The sequence below is a fragment of the Solea senegalensis genome, linkage group LG5 (assembly GCF_019176455.1).
Source record: "Solea senegalensis isolate Sse05_10M linkage group LG5, IFAPA_SoseM_1, whole genome shotgun sequence".
Lineage (NCBI taxonomy): Eukaryota > Metazoa > Chordata > Actinopteri > Pleuronectiformes > Soleidae > Solea > Solea senegalensis.
Genome location: NC_058025.1, coordinates 8,076,962 through 8,099,432, shown reverse-complemented (window position 1 = coordinate 8,099,432; position 22,471 = coordinate 8,076,962). Strand labels below are relative to the sequence as shown.

Below are 22,471 nucleotides of genomic sequence, written 5' to 3'. Positions count from 1 at the left end.
AGACTGACGGCTCCACAGAGGCTGAAGAGAGGAGAGCTGGTAGGGGATGAGACCTGTGCCAGAGGGATTTAGTTTCTGCCCTGACAGGTCACTTTTTTTTAAGTCAGCAGATGGATTTATGAATTTCAAAAGCACCGTTTTAGCTTATAGTGAAATGAAAAGGCTGTGATTTTAAGTGTCAGTGACAATTATTCTGTGGGGTGTGTCCAATTTAACATGTCAACTGCTGTAACCAACATGGTGATGCAGCAGTAGCGTGCACAGACATTTGAAAGGGCAGGGGCAAAAATTAAAAGGGCACCTTCTTCAAGCGTACATTTTGTGCCCGTTTCTGGTCCAGTAAAGTCAATTAGAGTTTTAAACTAGGTCCAAAGGTCAGATTAAAGTCAGTCATCACAAACACTCAATCCTGTTACCAGGAAAAATTATGTAGTCTATCGAAATTATTGACTGGCACGGCCGTCAAGACCAAGCACAGTCATGACACAGTGGGCATGAAGAAACAAGAGACAGATGTGAAAAAGATCAGACAATGTATAGTCATGGCACAGCGGCCAAGCAAGTGAAACTACACTTATTGTTTGAGAATATTTTGATGCAACTAAAACGCAACCTCTTCATTGAAGAAGCAATGGTTAGTACACTTACTGTGCAGGGATGCTGAGGTATCTATGTTTGTAGATCCGCCAGGATGTAAAATGACTACACATGCGAGGTGATGGGCAATAAGGTGGGACATACAATAATAGAAATAGGCCATGAAGACACACCAGCCGCCATGCCGTCTTCTATTGTGGGACGTATGGTAATACGAAGGCATTGGAACGGTGGCCATACAAAACCAGGTACTGCATTTGTAGATCACTAAGATCTATGTTTAGGTTAATTTGACGGACATGTGTTAGGCTTAGCGGTTGATTAATGGCCACGTAGGAAAGGGGAAAAAAAATACAGCAGCCAACAGTTATGGCAAGGCAGCCATATTTGACAGAAGCCTAAGCCTTGCAACAGCAGACAAGACAAAGCACAACATCCAATGTTGTACTCCTACCATCTAGCCTTAACTGCACACCAACATCAATTCAAAGCTGATTTAAAATCTGGTCCTCCAACATAAAACACATTTAAATCTTAAGACATCAGTATTTGAATGAACACAGCAAGACTAAGGACCAGATTAACATCTCCCATATTCAGACCATCCAAAAAAAGTGGACTTCAACCAGCAACATGTGACTTATGCTCCGTGAAAGACACACAGCTATTTGACAGATGGAAAGGACAAGAAAGAATGTGGCCATGTTGGACGTACGGAGAGTTTCAGCAAATTCAAATTGACAATGCGGACAGGCACAGCGGCCAAGAAAAAGAGCAAGTGAGGACACGGCGGCCACCCAAAATAAAAATACATGACACCTACTGTTTGAAGATCTTCATGAAGATCAACCTGGAAAAGAAAAGAAAAAAAACTGAGTCCAGTCTCTAAACTCGATAACTCGAGATAAAGACATTTTCATTTACAGTGAAAACATGGCTGCCAGCATAAATTCTATGTAATGTTCACTGCTTTATTTACATGTTTGACAGCCATTTTCAACAGGAATTGTGAACTGCTCTCCCACTCCAAAAGTCCATAGAGAAAGCACAGGACACAGGAGTCATTGGTCCACTGCTGCCTCCATCAGTAAGCTCTTATTCTTTGTGACAGTCACTTGAAGTAACTTTGAGATTTATCTCAGGAACACAAAAATAACCAAATGAGGCAGCAGTAGACCAGCAGTTCCCGTGTCCCCATGTGATAAAACAGAGTTTGGTGTAGGAGTGAGAGGTTCAAATGATTCAGTTTTCTGGTGTAAAATATCTACTTCAACAACGAAATAAAAATATAATCACACATGATTGTAGAATAAAGCTAATGAAGATTTGAGGACAGCCTTTTGTTAAGTTCAAATGTAAAACTTGCTGGCACTTCATACAGCCACACTTTCTTTAAACACAACCTTTATACATTACATATTTGCGATTTAATGAATGTATTGAGTTTAAGTTTTGGTTGAAATGGTAAATTATCTCTAAAAACATGTCACTCACTTTATGTATACTGTGTGAAGCTGAACAAGTCCAACCAGGTCTCCGTGAGCAGGAAGCAGAAGTTTGTTCCTTTAAAAAATAAAAATTGCATCTTAATGACTGCGTGTAACACATTAAAATTAAATCTTTCCAGTGAAAAACAATAAATCGTAATGACATTGACTGCAACAGTGAGTTAGCATAAGACAGAGGCCATTAAACGTGATTAGTCTTGTTTCGTCTATTTTGATAATGATTGAGTCAAGTCATTTGAGAGTTTAACGTCTGATATTTTTATCTTAACTGTGGATATTTCAAAATGTCTTTGCTCCATACAAGACAGAACTCATCAACACTGAATAATTTTGGATTGAGAATATCATTTAGAGATTTGAGAAACAGCGATCAACAGTTATGGACCAGCCCTTTTATCTGCTGTGATCCCACAAAATGCCCACCAGTTCATATAATGACGGGGTGGAGTGACTCAGTGGTTAAGACCGGAGCCCTATGTGCGAATAACATCATGGTCGCAAGTTCGATTCCGCCCCACGCTGATTTTGGATAAAAGCGTCTGCTAAATGACATGTAATGTAATGTAATGTAATAACAATGAGCCACAATTGACTTAACATTAAGAAATAATTCAGCCACTGTTGGCTCAAATATTTCTGTATGTTGGTACAGTGTATGGACAACAGCGAACAGCTAATAATTAAGCCATAATTTAGCCAATAGTGAAACATTACATTGAGCTAAAGCTGAAATTTAGCCAATAGTTAAACATTAAGGCAATGAGCTGGCAATAAAGCACAGCTTGGCTAACACTGAGCTAAGGATGAAATTGTGCAAATAAGCAAACAATATGGTATAATTCTGATCAACGTGACAAACGTTACTCACCATTCTGGACGAGTCATCTAGAATCTCCTTGATGCATTTCTGTACTTGAGCTGCTGCACGCGACAGACTTTTTGGTCTCTAACGTCACGTCGCGTAGTTTTGTTTTGTTTTTTTAAAGTTCCCTCCTTCAGGAAGAGATTCTGTAGTAAACCGCGTCACCTTTGCGCATCTTTTTTTTCGTTTTGCGACTCATTTATGCGGTGTCTTTCCGAGCTAACAGCACTGAACTAACGTTAGCTGGAGAAAGATAAAGAAGGAGGACAAGCCATGGTCATCAGCTGATTGAAAACACCTGAGGGAAAATAATCAGGTGTGTTGTACGTCACCAATCAATCTTCTTCTTCTTTTTTGAGGTTTTATGGCGGTTGGCAAACAACGATTTGGCGCATTACCGCCACCATCTGGTATGGAGTGTGGATCGAAATGTTAATCCAACTGAACTATTACTTAAAAGTGAAAATAATAATAATAAAAATTATAATAATAACTATATCTATATACAGATATACATACTACAAAACACAAAAAAACAACAACATATATGTGCATACATATACATACACCTATTCATACACACACATCCTATATCCTCCCAATCAACCTTGTGGTTTTAAGAAAGTGAAGTAATATTTTGTAACACTCACTCCAGTTCTTCCGCAATACATCTACCAACTCCAATTCCTCATCGATGTCTCTCAACTTTTTAATCGTTACTTCTCTCTCCCTGGCCCTGCGAAGGACTGGCGAACTGTCCAGGGTGTACCCCGCCTATCACCCGATGTAGCTGAGATTGGCACAGCACCCTCTTTTTTATTTTCTAACTTAGGCCGTGACAATATTTTTTAATTACCTTTTCAAGATAAACTTTAAAATGACTCATTTGTAGGTTTTTAAAGATTTCATCCAAGCATCATTGACCTCTGGCTTTTGGACACACCTGTGCATACCTGTAAAGGGACATCCTTTACAGTACAGCATCCCTTTGTGTACACTACAATGGGTATTTTCTATACAGCACTGATTGTCATTTCCTTTCAGGGCAGCCATAGGGCACTTACTCATGTTTTTACCACTCTAGAGGATAGTTAAGTGTGCGTCTTGTAGTTCAAGAGGGCACTTTAGCGTGCAGCATGTTTGTGCATTAGGGCACCAGGGGGGCGTTTTTTTCCCTCATGTGTGCATATGTTTCCCCCAGGTACTTTGGTTTCCTCCCACAGTCCAAAAACATACAGAGGTTAATTGGACGGTAGACTGACTGTAGCTGAGAGTGTGAGAGTGAATGGTTGTTTGTCTCTGCATGTCAGCCCCGCAGTAGACTGGCAACCTGTCCATGTCAGCTGGGATTGTCTCTAGCTCCCCTGTGACCCTCATGTGGAGGACAAAGCTTTAGACAACGACCTCTTTAGTCGCTGCCAGTCCCTCTGTCTGTGCCAGTTTGTCCAGTCTTTTCCTCATTACACGATTCTCTTGGACGGTTGTTTGTTCTGAAGGGTGAATGGAGGAGAAACACATAATGCAAGATATAATCAATACTGCATGTTCATACAAAGCTCAAAAACAATTAACTTACAGCGTCACTTCCCCTGCTTCATATGTATCTGTATGTGTATCATAAATATACTTTTTGTGTTGATTTTACATTCATTTCATTATTTTATATAAATAAATATCTCTTCCCCTTCTCAGCACTCACACTTTATCATGACAAAGTAGTTTTCTCTCCCTCCTTCTAGTTTCTGCTCTTCCCCTCCGTCTACTCTCTTTATGTTCTTATAGAGAGAGCAGCTCAATTACTACAACTACTATTTGTTATATAGCTACTCATTACTGCTAACTCATCCATCCTTTACCTAGGACTTCACTGAGGGTCACACAAGGAGCTGTCTTCTCTCCCTTCCATTCTTCTTTTCATCCATTTCTCCTTCACTAACCCATTTTCCCTTCCCCCTGTCTGGTTCTGTCAGAGATGTTTTCCTGTTAAAAGGGAGTTTTTTTCCCCTCTCCATTGTTGCCAAGTGCACACTCATTGTGTTCCTGTTGGGTTTCTCTATGATAACTAAAAGGTCTCGTAATATTATTTGAGATAATTTGTTATGAAACCATGCTATACAAATAAAATTGAATTGAATTATAGCATGTAATATCATATCATTACCATAATACATGTGGGTTCACCCAAAGCAGGTTAAAGCAAAACGTAGGACAATGTTAAAGAAAGCAGATGACTAACTGTTCAGGAGACTCTTTCCTAAAGTGACAGGGTTTAGAAGTTTCATTGTATTAACTCAAGTAAAACTAGAATTAGGACTCATCAATGACTCTGACAACTGACTCATCTGGTTTTATCTGTTTCCACAGCTGAGGGGTTTCAGCTTGTGCAAGCATACATTCCAGATGGGCTCAAAATTGGTTCACAATATGACCAGAGGGCCATTAATTTCATGCCATCATAATTTCTCCTTGATGAGTTGCTCACTCTGCCACATTTGTCCTGGCTCTTCAGCGAAAGAAGAATCTAAAGTCGCTTGCTTTCATGAGAAACGGCCGAGGTGTCACTGCGCTCACACTTATTTGCAGTAAAGGCCACTGGACCGCAGAGAGATAACAGGGGCAGAGAAAAGAAGCAAAGTTGACGTGTCGTAATAAATGAACATCTTCTTCTTCTTAACCCACAATTAGGAAAAAGATAGGTCTTTATTTGCTGCTTATCCCTCGTATGTGTCTTCGTTCCAGTCTAGCTGCAGGAAATAACAGTTTTGAAGAACATTATGATGTCACAATGAATTTGGATACAACATTTCAGCAATTTAACATCTCATCCTGCCTGTTAGATATGTGCTTGAACACGCTTATGAATTCTTCAGTATTCTGAACAGGTTCAATGCAGTCATAACCAAATGCTGTTTCAATGCTGGTATAGCCAAAGTCTATAACAGCAGACAACATTTTATATTGTATTGATAATGATATAATGTATAATCAGAATATAATGATATCTGGACTTAGATACAAATACCTGAACAGCATCTTGCTGTTATTGTTATTGTTATTGGTTTGGAAAAACATTGGACCCTACATTTCCCATAATAGATTCCAGTATAGATTATTACAGACTCTCCAATAACAGTTTATAGCTCACAGTTTTAGTTTTGAACGTGTCTCCTCAGCATGACTTTAACACAGACTGAAGAGTCTTTTTTCTCAGGTCCGACATTTGCATTTTGTAGGGTTTATCCACATCTATTATTTATGACTGTATTTATTTATGAATTATTTAGGCTCACGTTGTCTGCATAATTCTTCTAACAGAATAAGAGATGCTAATGCTCAGATAAACACACGAGAAACGAAAGAAGTCACTTTAACAGAGGAATTTGAACAGGATTGATGTTTGAACATCATATGTGACACAAATCTGAACACACACACGTGCTCATGTAGGGAACAGCGCCACAGTGTGGCGACCTTTCGGCTGTACGTTCTGTCCAAAACAAGATTTAGTGCTGGTATTATTCTTTTGTAGGCAAAAAGGCCTGGCTTATGTTTTCATACATAATGTCATTATTTTGTACTCAGTATATAACATATACAGTATGTGGTTTGTTTTCAGGGCGAGCCCACAATTCTACACTGCTGCTGATGGATTCAAAACAACAAAACTTTGGTTTAATGTCACAGTTCACTCTGCCGGTGTTTATCTAAAACTGGAAAATGTGCTCAACTCAATGTGGCTTAAACTCTTACTTTCCTCTCTTTTATTTTCTTCTTAGTGCCTGTTTAAAGCCTGTTTTGTCTTTTATATGAAAAACTCAATCGGCACTTTGGGAACACAAGCGTGAGTGTGTATTGAATAGCACATACCCACAGGATGTGGATAACACATCATTCATTTCAAAGGAGCGACAAATAACATGTACAAGATTGATGATGTCAGACAGGCTTTAAAATGTGTGGTTAGGGGAGTTTTCTAGGATTCGGCTTAACCTCTGTCAGACACCTGCAGGGTCCGAACTTATACTGGCATGCAACAATAAAGTTCTCTTTGTTCTATAAAAGCCTTGTGTCAGCAGAGTCTCTTACTGCGCCATCATCTCACCACCTGTTATGTAAAGAAGGAAGGCTAGTAAACAACAGCAGCCGTCAACTTTCCAACCATCAATCATTGGTAATGTGTTGAAAGAATGTTTTCCTTCTCCTTTTTTTCCTTGAGTGCCGTAACTTGCTACAACCTGTCCTTTGCATGAAGGAAAATGTGGCAAGAATGCTCCACTGTCCTCCCTTTCCCTTGATAGATGCGATGTGTGAGTGTGAACTATAGCACTGAGGGACTCTGGTGGTTAATGATGCAAGTCTGCAGCTCCAGGTCTCACTGTGTGAGTACAGTGTGCAACATGACACAGCATATTCAAAAGGACCCTCTGAATCTCTAACTAGTGCACACACAATCATCCACATGATTGCTGTTCATTCACAACTTTCCAAGCACTGTCTATTGCAACTGTGACTGTGTTACTGCAGACTCTTTTGACTGCGTGCATGTGAACTGCAGAGCTGATCATGTCTAACAGTGTTGACTTTGGCACACAGCCAGAGATCAGTCTCCATCCCCACACAGCACTGGTCATAGATTCTGAACATAGATAGCACACATCTAAGTAAGAAACCCTCTGATAAAAAGACATAAAGCCCAGCAAACGCCAAACACCCTGAAGGACATGAGGACAAGTATAAATACAAATGTGAATGCAGTGTTGCACTGAAAGAACAAGATTTTAATTTTGCTTCATACAAACACATTTTTATTGAATGGACTAAGAATAAATCTTTTGCATAATAGCTTCAAGGCCAACAGTGCCATTTCTGTCATTTAAGGATATGCTGCACTGTGACTGTGATATTTCAATAACAGAGCAAATGCTGCCATCTTCTGTTTCTTATCGGCATTATAATTAACATGTGGCAAAGCCTGAGGTGTCAATAATGAGAGCTCCCAGAACATAAACATAGACATTGCCTGAGGCACATGAATTATTCTAAGTGCAATGTGTATTTGTTTTCCCTTTTCTCTAATATGTAAGTGTGATGAGCCAATTGTGATAAGGCTACTTAATTTCTAAAGCTGTTCTTGGTGTTTGACAGCAATTGGCATGCGTAATGTTGCATCTTTATTACTTTCTTGTCACTATGTTAAAAATGTCACAACACAAAGAAAGAAGAATAAAATAGCTATACTTAATTAATGTATAATGTATTAAAGTGTATATTGAAAGACTTCTTGTTTTTTGGACCACCATGTTTTAACAATAGCCCACAATGAACCAACTTAATTTATCTTTTGGGTTTTGATGCAAACATTTGACACACTGTACTTTTAAAGCAGTATATAAAAAGGTGCATACAAACATATTTATCAAGCTATAACACACAGACTCTAAGCAAAATAAAATACAACTGTAATGTATACTGTTGGTACGGATACTATACTGGTACTCTACTGATGGTTTTCATTTAATATTAAAGGTACGAGAGGCAACATTTTATCATAACACATTAGTGATCAATAACTTCTCTGTAGCATCACAGGAAACTTCGACAAATCACAAGGCAGTTCAGAGAGAGAGAGAGAGCGGCTGTTCCACTTGTTTATGTTTGGCATTTTCATGATTATTTTACCCCAAAATGAAAATTCTTATCTGCCTTCGATCTCTACACAGGTTGCCATGGTAATCAGAATCTAATCTGCCTTTAATCTGTGCTTCACCATGGTTACTCTAAACACTGAGAGAATCCATGGCATGCTATTCCGTGGTCATACTATATGATTTGAAGGGGTTTCACTGCAATGTTTTTGCAAATGAGGAAAAGAAAAGATCGATTAATAAGTGGAATAATTATTGTCTTGATTAATTGATTAGTTTTAGTATTAGGTCCATAAAATGTGAACCTGAAACCTGAAAAGGATGATGTTCTCAGACCAAAATCATTAAATTTTAATAAATTCTTTGTTATGTGGAGCAAAGAAGGCAAGAAATATTCACATTTAAAGTGCTGGAAAAATCCCAAAACTTGGCAAAACAGTCAAACAGATTAATCAGTGATCAAAATATTTGACCATTCATTTAGTAATCGATTAAGAATCTGAATTCCTGTTTTGAAGCCACAAGTCAATCACCCGTGTCACACTTCAGTTTCAAGTTTCCCATTTGGAAATTTGACACTTTCAAAAAATGTACGTCATGTGCTTTTACAGACCTGGAACTAGAGACTGAGATCATTAACTCCTCAGGAAAATGTTTACAGACTTTATAGATCAAGTGCAAATTAGGCTAATTTTCCCATAGACTTATTCTTTGCAGCCAGCAGAGTCGCCCCCTTGCGGCTCTTCAATATATTTCATTCTGGATTGGTCTTCTCTCCATACAGAACCTTGTCCACTTGCGTCTACTGCTGATGTGTAATTTGAGGCAGTGTTGCCTGAAAGACAAAACCTAGGGCCAAGTGTCCCGTGAATCAGCCAATCAGAGACGGCTACGAACCCGTTGCTGTTTTGCTGCGTTTCAGCCAATCAACGCTGTCCCTGAATAAAAACCTAACCAACCAGATTCAAGAATGTTGACGCGTTCAGACCGAGGAAGTGGATGATGTGTATATTTTGTACACAAGTGAGAAACAACAAGTGATTATCTGAACTAACTTACGGCATCCAGCTTTGACTGAGCGTCACAGGCGGCAGGTACACTGGGACGCTTTATAGAGCTGTTAACCCGGGCTAAACCCGGGCTGTCTGAGCTGAATTCCGTTGGAGAAGCCTCTTAAGTTTTCCGGCTATCGTATTGGCAGCTCCCTCCTTACTGATAGCCGCCCTCCGGCTCTTCTAGCTGGCGTTGGTTTGACACATGGGAGGCTGTGTCACCGGAGAATGGAGGATTTAACCTGGAGTCATAATGTCTGCTTTGACGGCGTGGCGCTACACCAGCGGCCGTGTCCTCGGCGGCTGGGGCCCGCTGCTGTGTGTTCTCCTGGGCTCTCTGGTGGCTCTCCTGATGCCCATGGTTGGCGTGGAGGACCAGTGCTGCAACGGCCTGAAGGGTATCGCTCAGCTCCGCTGCCAGCTGTGGGGAAGTCCTCCTCCGCCTCCGGCTGTTCAGTCCACCAGCCTCACTGTCGCCTTCACTGCCCTGGATGTACTTCCTCAGAGGTCCAAGCCCAGCAAAGGTACTGAAAAGCAGTGGAGTACAAATGTGCCGAAAACCGTAGTAACTTCTGTGATAGTGTCCCAAGAGTGACGTGGTGTGTCCGTTGTAAATATGGTCGCTCCTTGCCTTCCCTAGCGCGCTAGGGAACTATGGTGGCCTGCTTCAAAAGGCAAAACGCACCATCTGGCTATTTGTCCATTCAGACTACTGTAGAAATGGGTCCCAGAAACATAGCATAACATGGTGGCCTCTGTAAAACATACGGCATTTCCCTACAGTACACTTCTAAATCTACTAAAATGAAAATGATTAATTTTAGCGAGATTACATTAAACTAGTAGTTGATGAGTAACATAGGAATAGTTGTGTTCTGGCCTTTGTTTCACTGGTCCTGTAGCTGATGTTTCTGTTTGCATGTTCTGTTTTTCAGAGATGGAGCTGGAGGCTAAAGCAGCTCTGCTGCAGGCTCAGGAGATGAAGAAACTGGGGAAGAGGGAGAAGGCTCACAAGCTGCTGGTGCACGCGCTGAGTATGAACCCTGACTTTGTAGACGCTCTGACCGAGCTTGGGACCATTTTGGAGGAGGAGAAGGATGTTGTCCAGGCAGATCACCTCTACACCAAGGCCTTGGCCATCTCTCCCTGTAATGAGCGGGCTTTAGTGAGCCGAGATCGAACTCTGCCCTTGGTTGAAGAAATTGACCAGCGTTACTTTAGCATCATCGACAGTAAAGTGCGAAGGCTCATGTCCATTCCTAAAGGCAACTCTGCACTTCGCAGAGTGATGGAGGAAACCTACTATCATCACATCTACCACACGGTGGCCATTGAGGGCAGCACGCTCACACTGTCTGAGATCCGTCACATTATCGAGACGCGTTACGCCGTGCCTGGGAAAAGCCTGCAGGAACAGAACGAGGCCATTGGCGTAGATGCCGCAATGAAGTACATCAACACCACGCTGTTGTCCAGATCAGCCGCCGTCACCATCAGTGACATCCTGGAGATTCACCGCCGCGTGCTCGGCTATGTGGATCCTGTGGAAGGAGGGAGACTGCGTACCAGCCAGGTTTTTGTGGGCCACCACATCCCACCCCACCCTCAAGACCTGCAGAGACACATGCAGGAGCTGGTGCAGTGGCTCAACTCTGACGAGGCCTTGCAGCTCCACCCTGTGGAGTGTGCAGCTCTTGCCCACTACAAACTGGTGTATGTGCACCCATTTATAGACGGCAACGGACGGACCTCGCGTCTGCTCATGAACCTTGTGCTCATGCGTGCGCGATACCCGCCGATTACGATTCGCAAAGAACAAAGGGCTGAATATTACGGAGCTCTGGACACGGCCAATGAGGGCGACGTACGGCCTTTTATTCGCTTTATAGCCAAATGTACAGAAATAACATTGGACACATTATTGATTTCTACGACGGAGCACGCTGTGGGGCTGCCGGAAGCCGGACAGGACCAGGCCTGTCTGGACTGCAAACAGACCATTCCAATCCACAACTGAGCAAGAAAACGTGTGAATCACATGCAGACATGGATGTGGATTAATGTTACACCTCTTTAAAAACTAACTCACTGCTGAAATTCTTTTTAGAGCATGCTTGACTTTTTTTGCTTTCATGTCCAAGGAAATTTTGATTTTATTTGAAGTCATTTTGATTGCCATCAGAATCCAGTTTGAAGTTGTGCCTGTTGACAAAGGGAGGATGAAGCAGTTGTCTTTATTTGGGACATTTATGGGTGACTTCCAGTGGATATGTTTCTGTGTTAACTTTAAGTTCATTATCTTAAGAGTTGATGTCTGACACTGTAAAGCACTTTCATGCATTTGATAATTTATTAAATTTTAAAATAAAAACATGTAGTGACTTCGATTTTGCCTCTTGATTTTAAAGGGTTTAGAATAAACAACGCTGTGTTTTGGGCTCAAAGATGATTTAAATGACTTTATTAAAACAAAGTTTTTGATCAGATAAACAATGACATGAGTTTTTCACACAGGACCCAAAAACACGAGGGTAGAAAAGGGAAACAAGCTGAAAAATAAATAGTGATAGAACACAAAAGCCATTTACTAATCACCTCTACTAAATGCAAAATGTACTTTAGTAACTATACAAAACACTGCTCACAAAGGTAGGTGACCTCAAGAGACCAACATATTTAGACGTTTATTTAACATTAGGCCACTTTGGTGAGAGCATTACATATAGCTTGTATTCCATCTGTTCTGAAAACTTAGATTTATATTATTACAAACTATAGTAACCTTTTGGAAATGATGACATTGAACAGTCATTACTATCCTAGTGAGGCAAGTGGAACCAACAAGTGTTTTGACACATGAGAAAACGGAAATAAAACACTGCATAGATTCTCTTCTCCTGTGATGAATAAAGAGCTTCAGACCTAAATATGTGTAGGAGATGGCAGAAGCCATTTAGTTGGGTCACGCAAAAGCTAAAATGACCTCTTCAACGCAAGAACTTAATGTCTGTTATAATCTGGGGGTTATTTTCTTCAATTAATTGTTTGTAAAACTGAGAAAACTGTGCCTTTCCTCAAATGATTACCGAGTTCAACAGTCTGGCCATAATTTATGTGTGAATCTGAGGATCAGAACCAGCAGAAATGGACACATTAAGTCGTAGATGTGTCCTACAACCAAAGCAACCAGTTAAATACATTTTTTTTCAGTGCTCTTTGAATTTCAAAAAGGTGGAAACATCAGGATTCATTTAAATCCCAATACCTCTCAATGGAAGTCAGTCAGACCTGTGTATAAATGGGATTTGATGATGGGTGAGTTTATCCAGGATGGACAGGTCATGTGATGACATAAATATGACAAATCATCAAATGTCTGTAAATACGCTTAACACAACATCGAGTGTTCGCAGGGTGACATGACATGAGGGTAGTTTTTGTGGTGAGAGGACATGCTGTCAAGCTCAGGCAAAGTCCACCGACTAATTACTTGCTGGTTACTGGTAAAAGGTAAATCAAAGATGGTCAAACATCATTGTGGTTTATTCAGAAACATATCTTTGCTCTTTAAAAAAAAAGTGTGTCCTCAGAGGTTAAAATAAGTCCCTAAAAAACGACTGGAGAATATCCTTACGGTGGCGCGCACACAAGCACATCTGCACACACACAGGGATATTTTTTCTTTACGCCTAACCTTAACCAGTTAATGCCCAACCCTTACCTTAACTACCCGTCAAAAATGTGCCCAAAATTCCTCAGAAATTATATTCTGCTTCATTAGGACCAGGATTTGGTCTCCAGGATTACTGGTCCTGACAAGGTTAGTGTTTATGGCCAAACACACACACACACACACACAGCAGCTATTTTAAACATATTAAACTTGCATATTCCCTATTTAGAACAACATTCACAAGTTTGGCTGTTCTGAATATTTAAAAAAAAATAGTCTTTCAATCTGCTTCTGTCAAATCTCCTTCACATTAACACAACAAAAGACACCTCAAAACACAAGGCTTACAAAACATACAGTGTATTTACACAAATATGATACACTTTTTTTTTTTCTTATAAAATGGCCCGACCAGCCTCATTCAAACACTCCCACCAATAACTATCTGTCACACTGGTGAAATGTCTTAGTTGAAAAGGTTTGTGATGGAGGACAGGAGCTCTGTGATTAAGGCAATCTCGCAGAACACACGATGAGAACGGGGCTGATATTAAAGGGAAGTCAGGTACACAATTACAGAAAAAATCACCAACACTAATTTATAAGGACACATGATGGTTTTCAGTGTGAAGGCAGTCTTGACTCTCTCGCTCCCTCCTCTCACTTATTGAGGAGCATCTTGGCAAAGTCTGAATTTGACAAAGATTTTGCCTCTGCGGCCGCGTTCTTCGATGCACTGCCGGTTGCCAGCACCTGCTCGGAGGCAGCTCCGTTCTCCACTTTGCTAACAGATTCACTTTGCCGATGCAGGGAACGAGGGAGCAACGACAGCTGGGTGCGTCCTTTTCCTCTCCTGGAAAAAGAAAAGTAGAAACTCTTTATCTGTTTACATTTAAAAATGTGAGGCTTCATTTGAAAAAAAAATCACTTTCAGATATCCGACACAAGAAAAAAAACGGCAAGAATGCTACAGCGAGCTTACATGGCTGCTGTCGGCAAAAATACACCACAGGTGCAGACGTTCCCGTGTTTGGTGGCTGACGAGAGGACCCAGAGAGCTGGACGTGAATAAAACCACGTCACGGACATTTCACACAGCTGTACTATGACAACCTCATCCGTGTTGAGGAAGTACTATGAAGTAACGACGTGCCTGATGCCCAGACCAAGTAGAGTCCAGTTAAGTCGAGAAGTGCAAGAACTATATATGGAAAAGCATCATTAGTGAGAGTGGCTAAACTCTCACTAATGATGCTTTGTGAGGCGCCCAGCAGAGATGTACGTCAATGCCCTGTCTTTTTTTAATCCCTCCATCCTCCCTCTCTGATATCCCCTCCTTCAATGTGACATTGTGTCAGAGTGGCCAGAGATTAATTTGTGTCCCCTCTCCCTGACTTATCAACTGGAACATGAGCCGTGTTTGGTTTTTTTTGCGTTTTCATTAGAAATAGTATCAGTAAACTTACGATCCATAGACCTGACGAGGCATCAGGTTTGTAGGTTTACTGGAACCAGGTGCATCCATCAGGTTTCTGCGAGGAGGATTACTTATAGCAACAGTGATCTTGTTGTCCTCTACTTCCATACCGTCCATTTTCAGGACTGCCTGAGACGCCTGTGTTTCATCTGCAAACTCCACATATGCCAGACCCTGTGGAGACGCACAGTCGGACACAGTTACTAACAGGAGCAACACTGTTCAACCACACCTTCCTCTGCATGTTTGCTCATAAGTGGGAATCATTAGCTTAAACAAGAACATGTCACTTCTCACCTTGGGTTTTCCTGAGCGATATGTGACCAGGCGGACATCTTTGATGTCGCCATGGCCTTTGCACATTTCCTCCAGTTGCTCTTTAGTGCAGGAGAACGGCAGCCCGGAGATGAAGATTTTGTGTTTCTCTATAGATGTGTTGTATTTGAACACCTATGCCAACATGGTGTGAAGATATCATCAGCATTCATGCATAGATCCAACGTTTAAAGGGTTAGATTAGAGCAGCAGTAAACCTTTATGTATACAAGTTCAACACATGGATTTTCTCTATCGATTTTTGTGCCTGGTGAGCTTTTCAATAAGGGAGTTAAGCTAAAATTGGTTTCAGTGAGAGGGAGTTAGTGTTGATGTTTTCATTCTTTAATACAACCACACTTCAAAAGAACTAAACTATTTCTGTAAAATACTTTTTTTTCAGTTCATTAATCAATTTAACTGCCGTTTTAAAGTTATAGTGGAGAGAAAGCGATAGAGACCCAGAAGGGTCATAATTATAATTGTATCAAACTTAATGTGAAATGGAACAAAATGAATGAGTGAACTAATTAAAACAATTGATTCAATACAAACCAAAGAATTTGTGAATTAAGTCTTAAACTATTTCTCTTTTGAGGAGACTCATAAAAGGCCTGCAGATATTGAGGCCATAAAGAAAAGCTAGAATATCTGCTTGTGAGCACATTTACCTTAAACTCAGGGTTTTTGTTTTTATCCACACAAGGCGACACAAACATGGGCCTGCCCTCCACCTCTCGTCTGTCCAGCTTCAGGGCTTCAGGGACCGACACTGTGGACTCAAACTGTACATAGCCGTAACCTTTGAACCCGCCTTTGGTGCCGAAGACGAGGCGGACCTGTGAGATGGGGCCGCACGTCTCAAACAGCGTCCTGAGCTTTGCCTCTGGCTCCACTAGCGTGTAAGCTAGGTTGCTGATGAAGACGCTGCTTTGATCATTACGAAGCTCTGGCTTTTCCTCTTTCTGCCTCGGCGCCGCCGCAGCCGCAGCTTCCTGCTGCGCTTTTTTAGCGGCGGGCAGAGCAGGCTTATAGCCAGGGGGAGCCTTTCTCCCAAAGAGTCCTGTCTCTGTCTCCATGTACTCTGTGGTTTGGTCTCCATCTCCTCTGTGTCTTTTGGGGGCTTGTTCTGTAGCAGAGAAACAGAAAGGTTAGGAAAGGTGAAAGACTTCTTTCATGTTAACGATGTTTGTGTTCAGAAGGAAAAACTACATCTTCACATTATGTATGTATGCTGAAAACAGGCTGTATCAAGCAATACTATCAGAGCTGACTGAGGGAGTGTTAGAGAGTATAAAGCAGGAATGCAGGCACGGGAGGACAAGAATCATTTATCCCGACAAACTACTGAAAGACCAGGTTTTTCAGCAGCAGAACTAATGAAGGTTTTTTTACGTGCTCTGCTCTATGTGTTTTCAGTCACACTCCAAACTGATGCTGCTGCCTACAGCGAATCACAACACTGCTGTACCACAGAAACACACAAAGAGTCATGAGGAGCTGGTAGACTTACATCAGCATTGTGTGAACTAACTTGACTGTGATTTGAATGTAACAGAAATGTATTGATATTGAAGGGTTACACACCAAAAGCTCAAAATCATGTAATCCATCTAACCTGAATCATCATTCCATTCATCCTGATAATCATCTTGCTCTGCTTTCCTCTTCTCTCCAAATCGACTTTTCTTTTGGACCTTCTTCTGAGCTTTCTTGTCGAATTTGGCTTTCCGCCGCTGGTCAGCTCTATCGTCCTCTTGACGAGCCATGTTGGCTTCTTTCTCGGCCACCTAACAGATGGACATGAACATGGTAACATGAGCCAAACGCGACGCAATGATGACACTGCTGCACACTTCAGTCCTGATCTGTGCTCTCACCTTTGCTCGTTGCTCATTAACCCTGTTAAGACGAGTCTCCGTCTTCTGCACTGCCACGTCCCAGTCCTCCAGAGAGCCTGCCGGTGAGGACGCGACACAGAGATATGACACAATCAGTGAAAATATTTTTATTTCCATGTTAACTTTGTCTTGTTTTTTTTTTTTTTACTCACCTTCCACCCTCTCAAAGGTGAGCAGGACTTCACACACATGCTCTGGATAGTCTGAGGTGCACTGAACTGCTCTGTGAAGAGCTTTCCGACAGTGAAGAGGGTCTCCATAAGACCTACACATGACGTAAATACACATTTTAGTAATGAGATCGCAGCTTCGCTAAAATGAACACATTTTCCATTCAGACATGAACAGACGGACCGTTCCAGGTTATAGTACTCCAGCCACATGTTGGCATATTTGGCATTGCCTTTCGTCATAATACTGTCCCACAGTTCTCTGGCTTTTTGCATGTTTTTGCAGTGAAGAGCCTGGAAGGGACAAAACAAAATAAAGTTATGAAAGGTTCATTTGTGCAATTAAACTTTGGAATAAAAACAACAATAGCAACCCTTTTCATGTCGATAACAAGTGCTTAACAAGGAGCAGTTAAAACAAAAATATGTCTAGGGATTATCAGATAAGAGACAATAGCTACAGAAGATGCCACAGGAAAATAAAAATTAAATCAAGTCAGGAAATGATCAAAAAAATTAAATTATGTAATTATTATATTTCTTGGTTCTAGTTAAAAGACTGGCACCTAAGAGATACATGAGTGTTGCAAAAATTAGGAAGTGATAAGACAAGGAAAATAGTCTTTAAAACTTAGGGCATGTTTCTTTTTTTTTAAACTACTTTTGAAAGTAGTAAGAAAATAATTGTCTTAAAAGTCCTATCAGTGTGTGATTCAAAAATTTTGATCGTCTTAGATCCGGGCAAGTTTTTGCTTGAGGTAGATGGCGTGTCTGCTGTAAAGAAACCAGCAGAGGGCAGTATTTCTTTGCATTTCCTTTTGCTTGTGTTTTCTTGAGGAAAATTATTCAACATCCAGTTGTTGACATTGTTAGGCCAAGAAATTAGTGAACTCAGCTGTCAAGGATATCTGAGAGTAATGTTTGACTGGATTTCTTTTCAAAAACAAAAACAAATTAAAAGAAGACAAGGATTATACACAAGTGAACAGAGACCCAGCGCTTTAAAATGAAAAGTAACAATCTTTACCTCTATTCTTGCCCAGATCTGCATTATGAGACAAGAGGGATCTCCACTTTCACCAAATCCTACAAGACCACAACACAAAAACACCACTAAATTACTACAAGACTCAAACCACGACACCGAAAAACACAGATCTGAGTGAAATCCACCTACTTTCTTCCACATCTTGTTTTAAGTAGTCAAGAGAGCGAGAAAAGGCTCCTCGTAACTCCTCCAACTCTTTACTTGATTCTGAAATGTCAAAATAACATCACATCAGTTTGAAAATAAATAAAACTCCTGTGACATTTTTGTTTCTTAATATTTGGAAACACAACTGCTCTCACCTTTGCTGAAATCAACACGTCTCCTCAGGTAGTCAAGATATGCCTGCCATATTTCCACATAGTCTGTTGCTTGAATGAAACCAGCATTCAGTGCCTTCTCAAAAACATCTACAGCGGAAAAAGGGATGGTGTGTTAATATTATACAATACAATATACATGTTACAAACATGTGAAAGTACAGAGAAAATAGTCACTGAGTCATGATCTCAGACCTGAGACAACAGGATGTTCAGCTCCATGCCTCTCCAGAGCCAGCAGGTAGCTCTTCCACAGACCCATGGTCCAGGGGCAGTTTCTCACGGCACGTTCGTGTGTAGGAAGAACAAAGTCTTTGATCTTCAGCTGACGATCCTACAGAGACCAGAAAACACAGAGAATAAACTGGCTGTAATTATTTTATACAAGCAAAAAGATTTATTGGAGAAGATACTTTCATCAGCGTTGGAACAGGGGAACGCTGCAGCTATAAGCGGCAGCAGAAACGTAGGATAATCTGTAGGAATATTCATGCTGAGTCACATCAGCACTAGAACTGGAAGGATTGCACAGAGAACGCTAAACGCAACATCATTTTAGATGCACTAAAACAGCCAATCACACTGCGCAGCGTTGCTTTCGCTAGCTTAAGCAAAGTCAGCCCAAACTTGCAAGCATAAATCCACCAGACGAATCCAACACAGAGCACACCACAGCAGAGAAGTGGACAATGCTAATGAATTGCATGAGCACTAAGCAAAGTTAGAACTATGACATAAATATTGATAGCAGTATTGTTTGTCAAGTCACTAAGACAAGAGTGAAACATGGACTCAACACAGCAAACATTAGTCTGAGAGGGATTTCCATGACACAACAGACCAATACTCACAAGATAGGTGGTAAATTTTGCCCAAAGGTCTGGGACCAGGCAGTTCTCTGCCAGAGCACGCTCAAAAACAAGCTGGATCCGCGCCGGGTCGCCCTCCTTTAGTTCAAAGTCGAGGTAAGACTGATACTCTGCCATTTTTGGAGGTTCTGCCGCAAGCTGCAGGAAGACAACAGCAGGGAGTCACAAAACAATAAAAAACCAAATGGCTGCAGATCATGAAACTGGTTTATGTGTGTGAATATAATGTGATAGAAATATTTTTTTCCTGCATTACAGCTCTCAGTCTGCCAGAAATTAATACAAGACGCCACAGCAGGCACATTGTTTAAAATAGCAGAGAATGTTTCAGCCAGAATTATCAGTGCAGGTCCTTACCAGGGACTCCTCAAAAGGTTTGTTCTTCTCCATCTGCTTCACAGCCTTTTTGTACTGATGTACTACAGTCTCAGGAACGCCCTTGTCAGACCACTCTTCATACTCTGAATAGGTGGCTTCCATGTCTACAAAATGAAAGAAAATGTCTAAAGATACTTTCGCAACATGAGCGGTGAAGACACATATATCACATGCAGAATCTACAAGGTGCAAAATAGTAGCAAGTAAATTGTTTAGTCTATATTTGTAAATGTTTGTAGTCACATTGTTCCATTGTGCCTGTCCCTTTTACAGCAGACCATCGATACAGAAAAATCATCGTTCTTACCCATCAGGGGAACAGCCAGCTGGCGGCGAAACAGTGTATGAATTCGCTCGAGCTGAGTGTTGAGCAGCTCCTGCTCCTCACGGCTGGGAACCTTGCCAGGTGGAGGCTGAGAGAAAAAGCAACAAACAAATATGTTCCAAAAATTAACAAAGACGATTTTAGTAAGACATTAAAATGATTAAATACATAAAATAAAAATTAACTTACTGAAGTATACAAGCAGATTATAAACCAAAAACACGACCTGATGACCCGTCAGTGAGAGACTTATCTGCTACACTACAGTAACATCTTCTGTCCATTCGAGATCATTTGAGTGACGGAGACACAAACCTGGACTGTGGACAGAATGGCGTTTTCAAACTCTCTGTAGGCCTCCCACAACGTCTGTCCCTTGGTCATGTGAAGCCCGACAGCTGTCACACCTCTCTCAAAGATGGCTCTCACCTTGTCTATCCCACCTGGTGAGCCCATTCCACCAATTGAATACTGAGCATATTCAAGCCAGATCTCTGGACCTGGGTGTAAAGACGCAGAATAACACATTATGCTCATGTAACAACTAAAAAAATACGAGGTCAAAAGCAATAACAGTGGCTGAATTGTACTCACAGATGTAGTCTTTTACAGCTCTCTCAAAAAGTTCGTAAACTTTCTCCCGGTTTGATTCCTCCTCAGTCAGACGGATCTCATCCTTGAGCCAATCCAGCCAGATCTCTGCAGGATTTACAAAAACAAAATTACAGTTACTTGTATAATGCAGGCTGACAGACGGCAAATTAATCAAAGCCAATAGCGGGTACAGACATACACCAACCTTCAGTGAGAGGGAAAAGCTCGCTCATCTTCTGCCGTGCCTTCCGCAAACGGCAAAGTTCTCCCTCCTGCTTCAGGAGTTTGATGAGGTCAACGTGGCAGTTGTAGTCGAAAGCATTGATTGACAGCTAAACGAGGGGAATAGTGGATTATACAATTAATCTTCCATCATCTTCTCTCACATGTGCTTTTACACATTTATTCAGCGGTGATTTATTACCACAGCCAAAGAAAATATCAAACTGAAATTGTAATTTGGTAACACTGCACCCTAACATTTAGGCAGCAAACATTACTCAATTATTTTGACATTACAATCCAACCCAGAGGAAACAAATCACCCAGTTGTAGTCGGGTCAGAGGTTTAGAGTTCCTAGTCAGACGTTTTAAACTGACACACCCCCTTGAGTCAGATTTCCAAGTCTAAAAGCTGAAGCAAGCAGTCACTCATGGTTAGGGCTGAACAATTAATCGAAATCACAATACAGCCAACTGCAATATTTTTTAAAGCCTAAATGTGTGTCAAAATATCATTATAGATGAATTACTGTGTTGATCTATACACATCTTATTCTACAGATTAAAGATCTATACATCTTTGTATCTCACAGATCTGTGCAAATTTCACACATTTTTAACATAGTTTATACATTGTTAAGTATTGTACATAATTTAAGGTGGTGGTGGAGATATTTAATTTCTAACGTTTTGTCCCATTTATAAATGTTTTATTGGCGTGGACACAAATAAAGAGCAGAAACAAAGTGAAAAAAGTATGCTATATTTAAGTCAGATGTGTAATTAAACAGTTGAGGGACAAACAGTGAGGTAGCAGTGAGGTCATAGACTTTGATTTGGTTCTCAAAGCTCACACAGGACACTAATGTAAATAACCATTCACTGTCAAAACCTATGACGCAAAAACAGTGTGTAAAGTTAGCACTTGTGTACTCGGAGTTGTAGCACTTGGTCTCTGACCACGCTGAAGGTTTGAAAGCTGAAAACGGAAGATGCTGTAAAAACGTGTGTCACCACAAAACCCACCAGCAGCAGCACAAATTAGCAGGACGGCTAATCACGACTCTCTCTGTATCTCTGTGCGCATTTTAAATTCAATTATACACAAACAGTTAACACCTGACTGTGTTATAAGTGTGTGATAAACCAGAGCAGGTGACGGTTTTTAAAGCTGCTAACTCATAGTAGCTCCCCGTGTTCACCGCCCATTCATTCTTATTAGCACGTTAGTCCACTTAGCTCGGCTCCACTGTTTGGCTAATTACCTGCTCTTCCAAACGCTGGATTTCGGCTTCATTTTCTCTCTCGTCTTCCGACGAATCGTCCTCCTCATCGTCTGTGTTCTCCTCTCCCATGCCCTCCTCGTCCTCTTCGTCCGACTCCATCTCTCTCTCCTCGATTCCCGCGTCTTCCTCCTCCATATCCTGCAACTGCGTATGTTCTGCGTTGCCTGACGCTGCCATGTTGGAAAGGCTGTCTGCCTGGTAACAGCCAAGCAGCAGCAGCAGCGCGAGG

The 22,471-nt window shown here is 41.1% G+C and overlaps 2 protein-coding genes and 1 long non-coding RNA gene across 3 annotated transcripts; 1 reads left to right on the top strand and 2 right to left on the bottom strand.

Moving 5' to 3' along the window:
• Positions 1 to 1,418: 1,418 nt before the first annotated feature.
• LOC122769287 lies at positions 1,419 to 3,233 on the bottom strand. Its single transcript, XR_006360420.1, has 3 exons — positions 2,974 to 3,233; positions 2,092 to 2,160; positions 1,419 to 1,447 (listed from the first exon to the last, which is right to left on the bottom strand). It is a non-coding gene; the product is annotated as an uncharacterized LOC122769287 (long non-coding RNA).
• A 6,352-nt stretch (positions 3,234 to 9,585) lies between these two features.
• ficd (FIC domain protein adenylyltransferase) lies at positions 9,586 to 12,051 on the top strand. Its single transcript, XM_044025819.1, has 2 exons — positions 9,586 to 10,188; positions 10,600 to 12,051. Exons 1-2 carry the CDS (start codon positions 9,918 to 9,920, stop codon positions 11,679 to 11,681), a joined length of 1,353 nt encoding a protein of 450 aa, XP_043881754.1. The 5' UTR covers positions 9,586 to 9,917; the 3' UTR covers positions 11,682 to 12,051.
• Positions 12,052 to 12,110: 59 nt separating this feature from the next.
• Positions 12,111 to 22,458, bottom strand: sart3 (spliceosome associated factor 3, U4/U6 recycling protein). The gene is made up of 19 exons (XM_044025818.1): positions 22,222 to 22,458; positions 20,940 to 21,066; positions 20,735 to 20,839; positions 20,456 to 20,640; positions 20,123 to 20,228; positions 19,795 to 19,919; positions 19,420 to 19,575; positions 18,764 to 18,902; positions 18,551 to 18,658; positions 18,378 to 18,455; positions 18,228 to 18,286; positions 17,385 to 17,494; positions 17,183 to 17,295; positions 17,010 to 17,086; positions 16,748 to 16,919; positions 15,801 to 16,258; positions 15,112 to 15,264; positions 14,804 to 14,988; positions 12,111 to 14,190 (listed from the first exon to the last, which is right to left on the bottom strand). Exons 1-19 carry the CDS (start codon positions 22,417 to 22,419, stop codon positions 13,998 to 14,000), a joined length of 2,847 nt encoding a protein of 948 aa, XP_043881753.1. The 5' UTR covers positions 22,420 to 22,458; the 3' UTR covers positions 12,111 to 13,997.
• Positions 22,459 to 22,471: the final 13 nt, after the last annotated feature.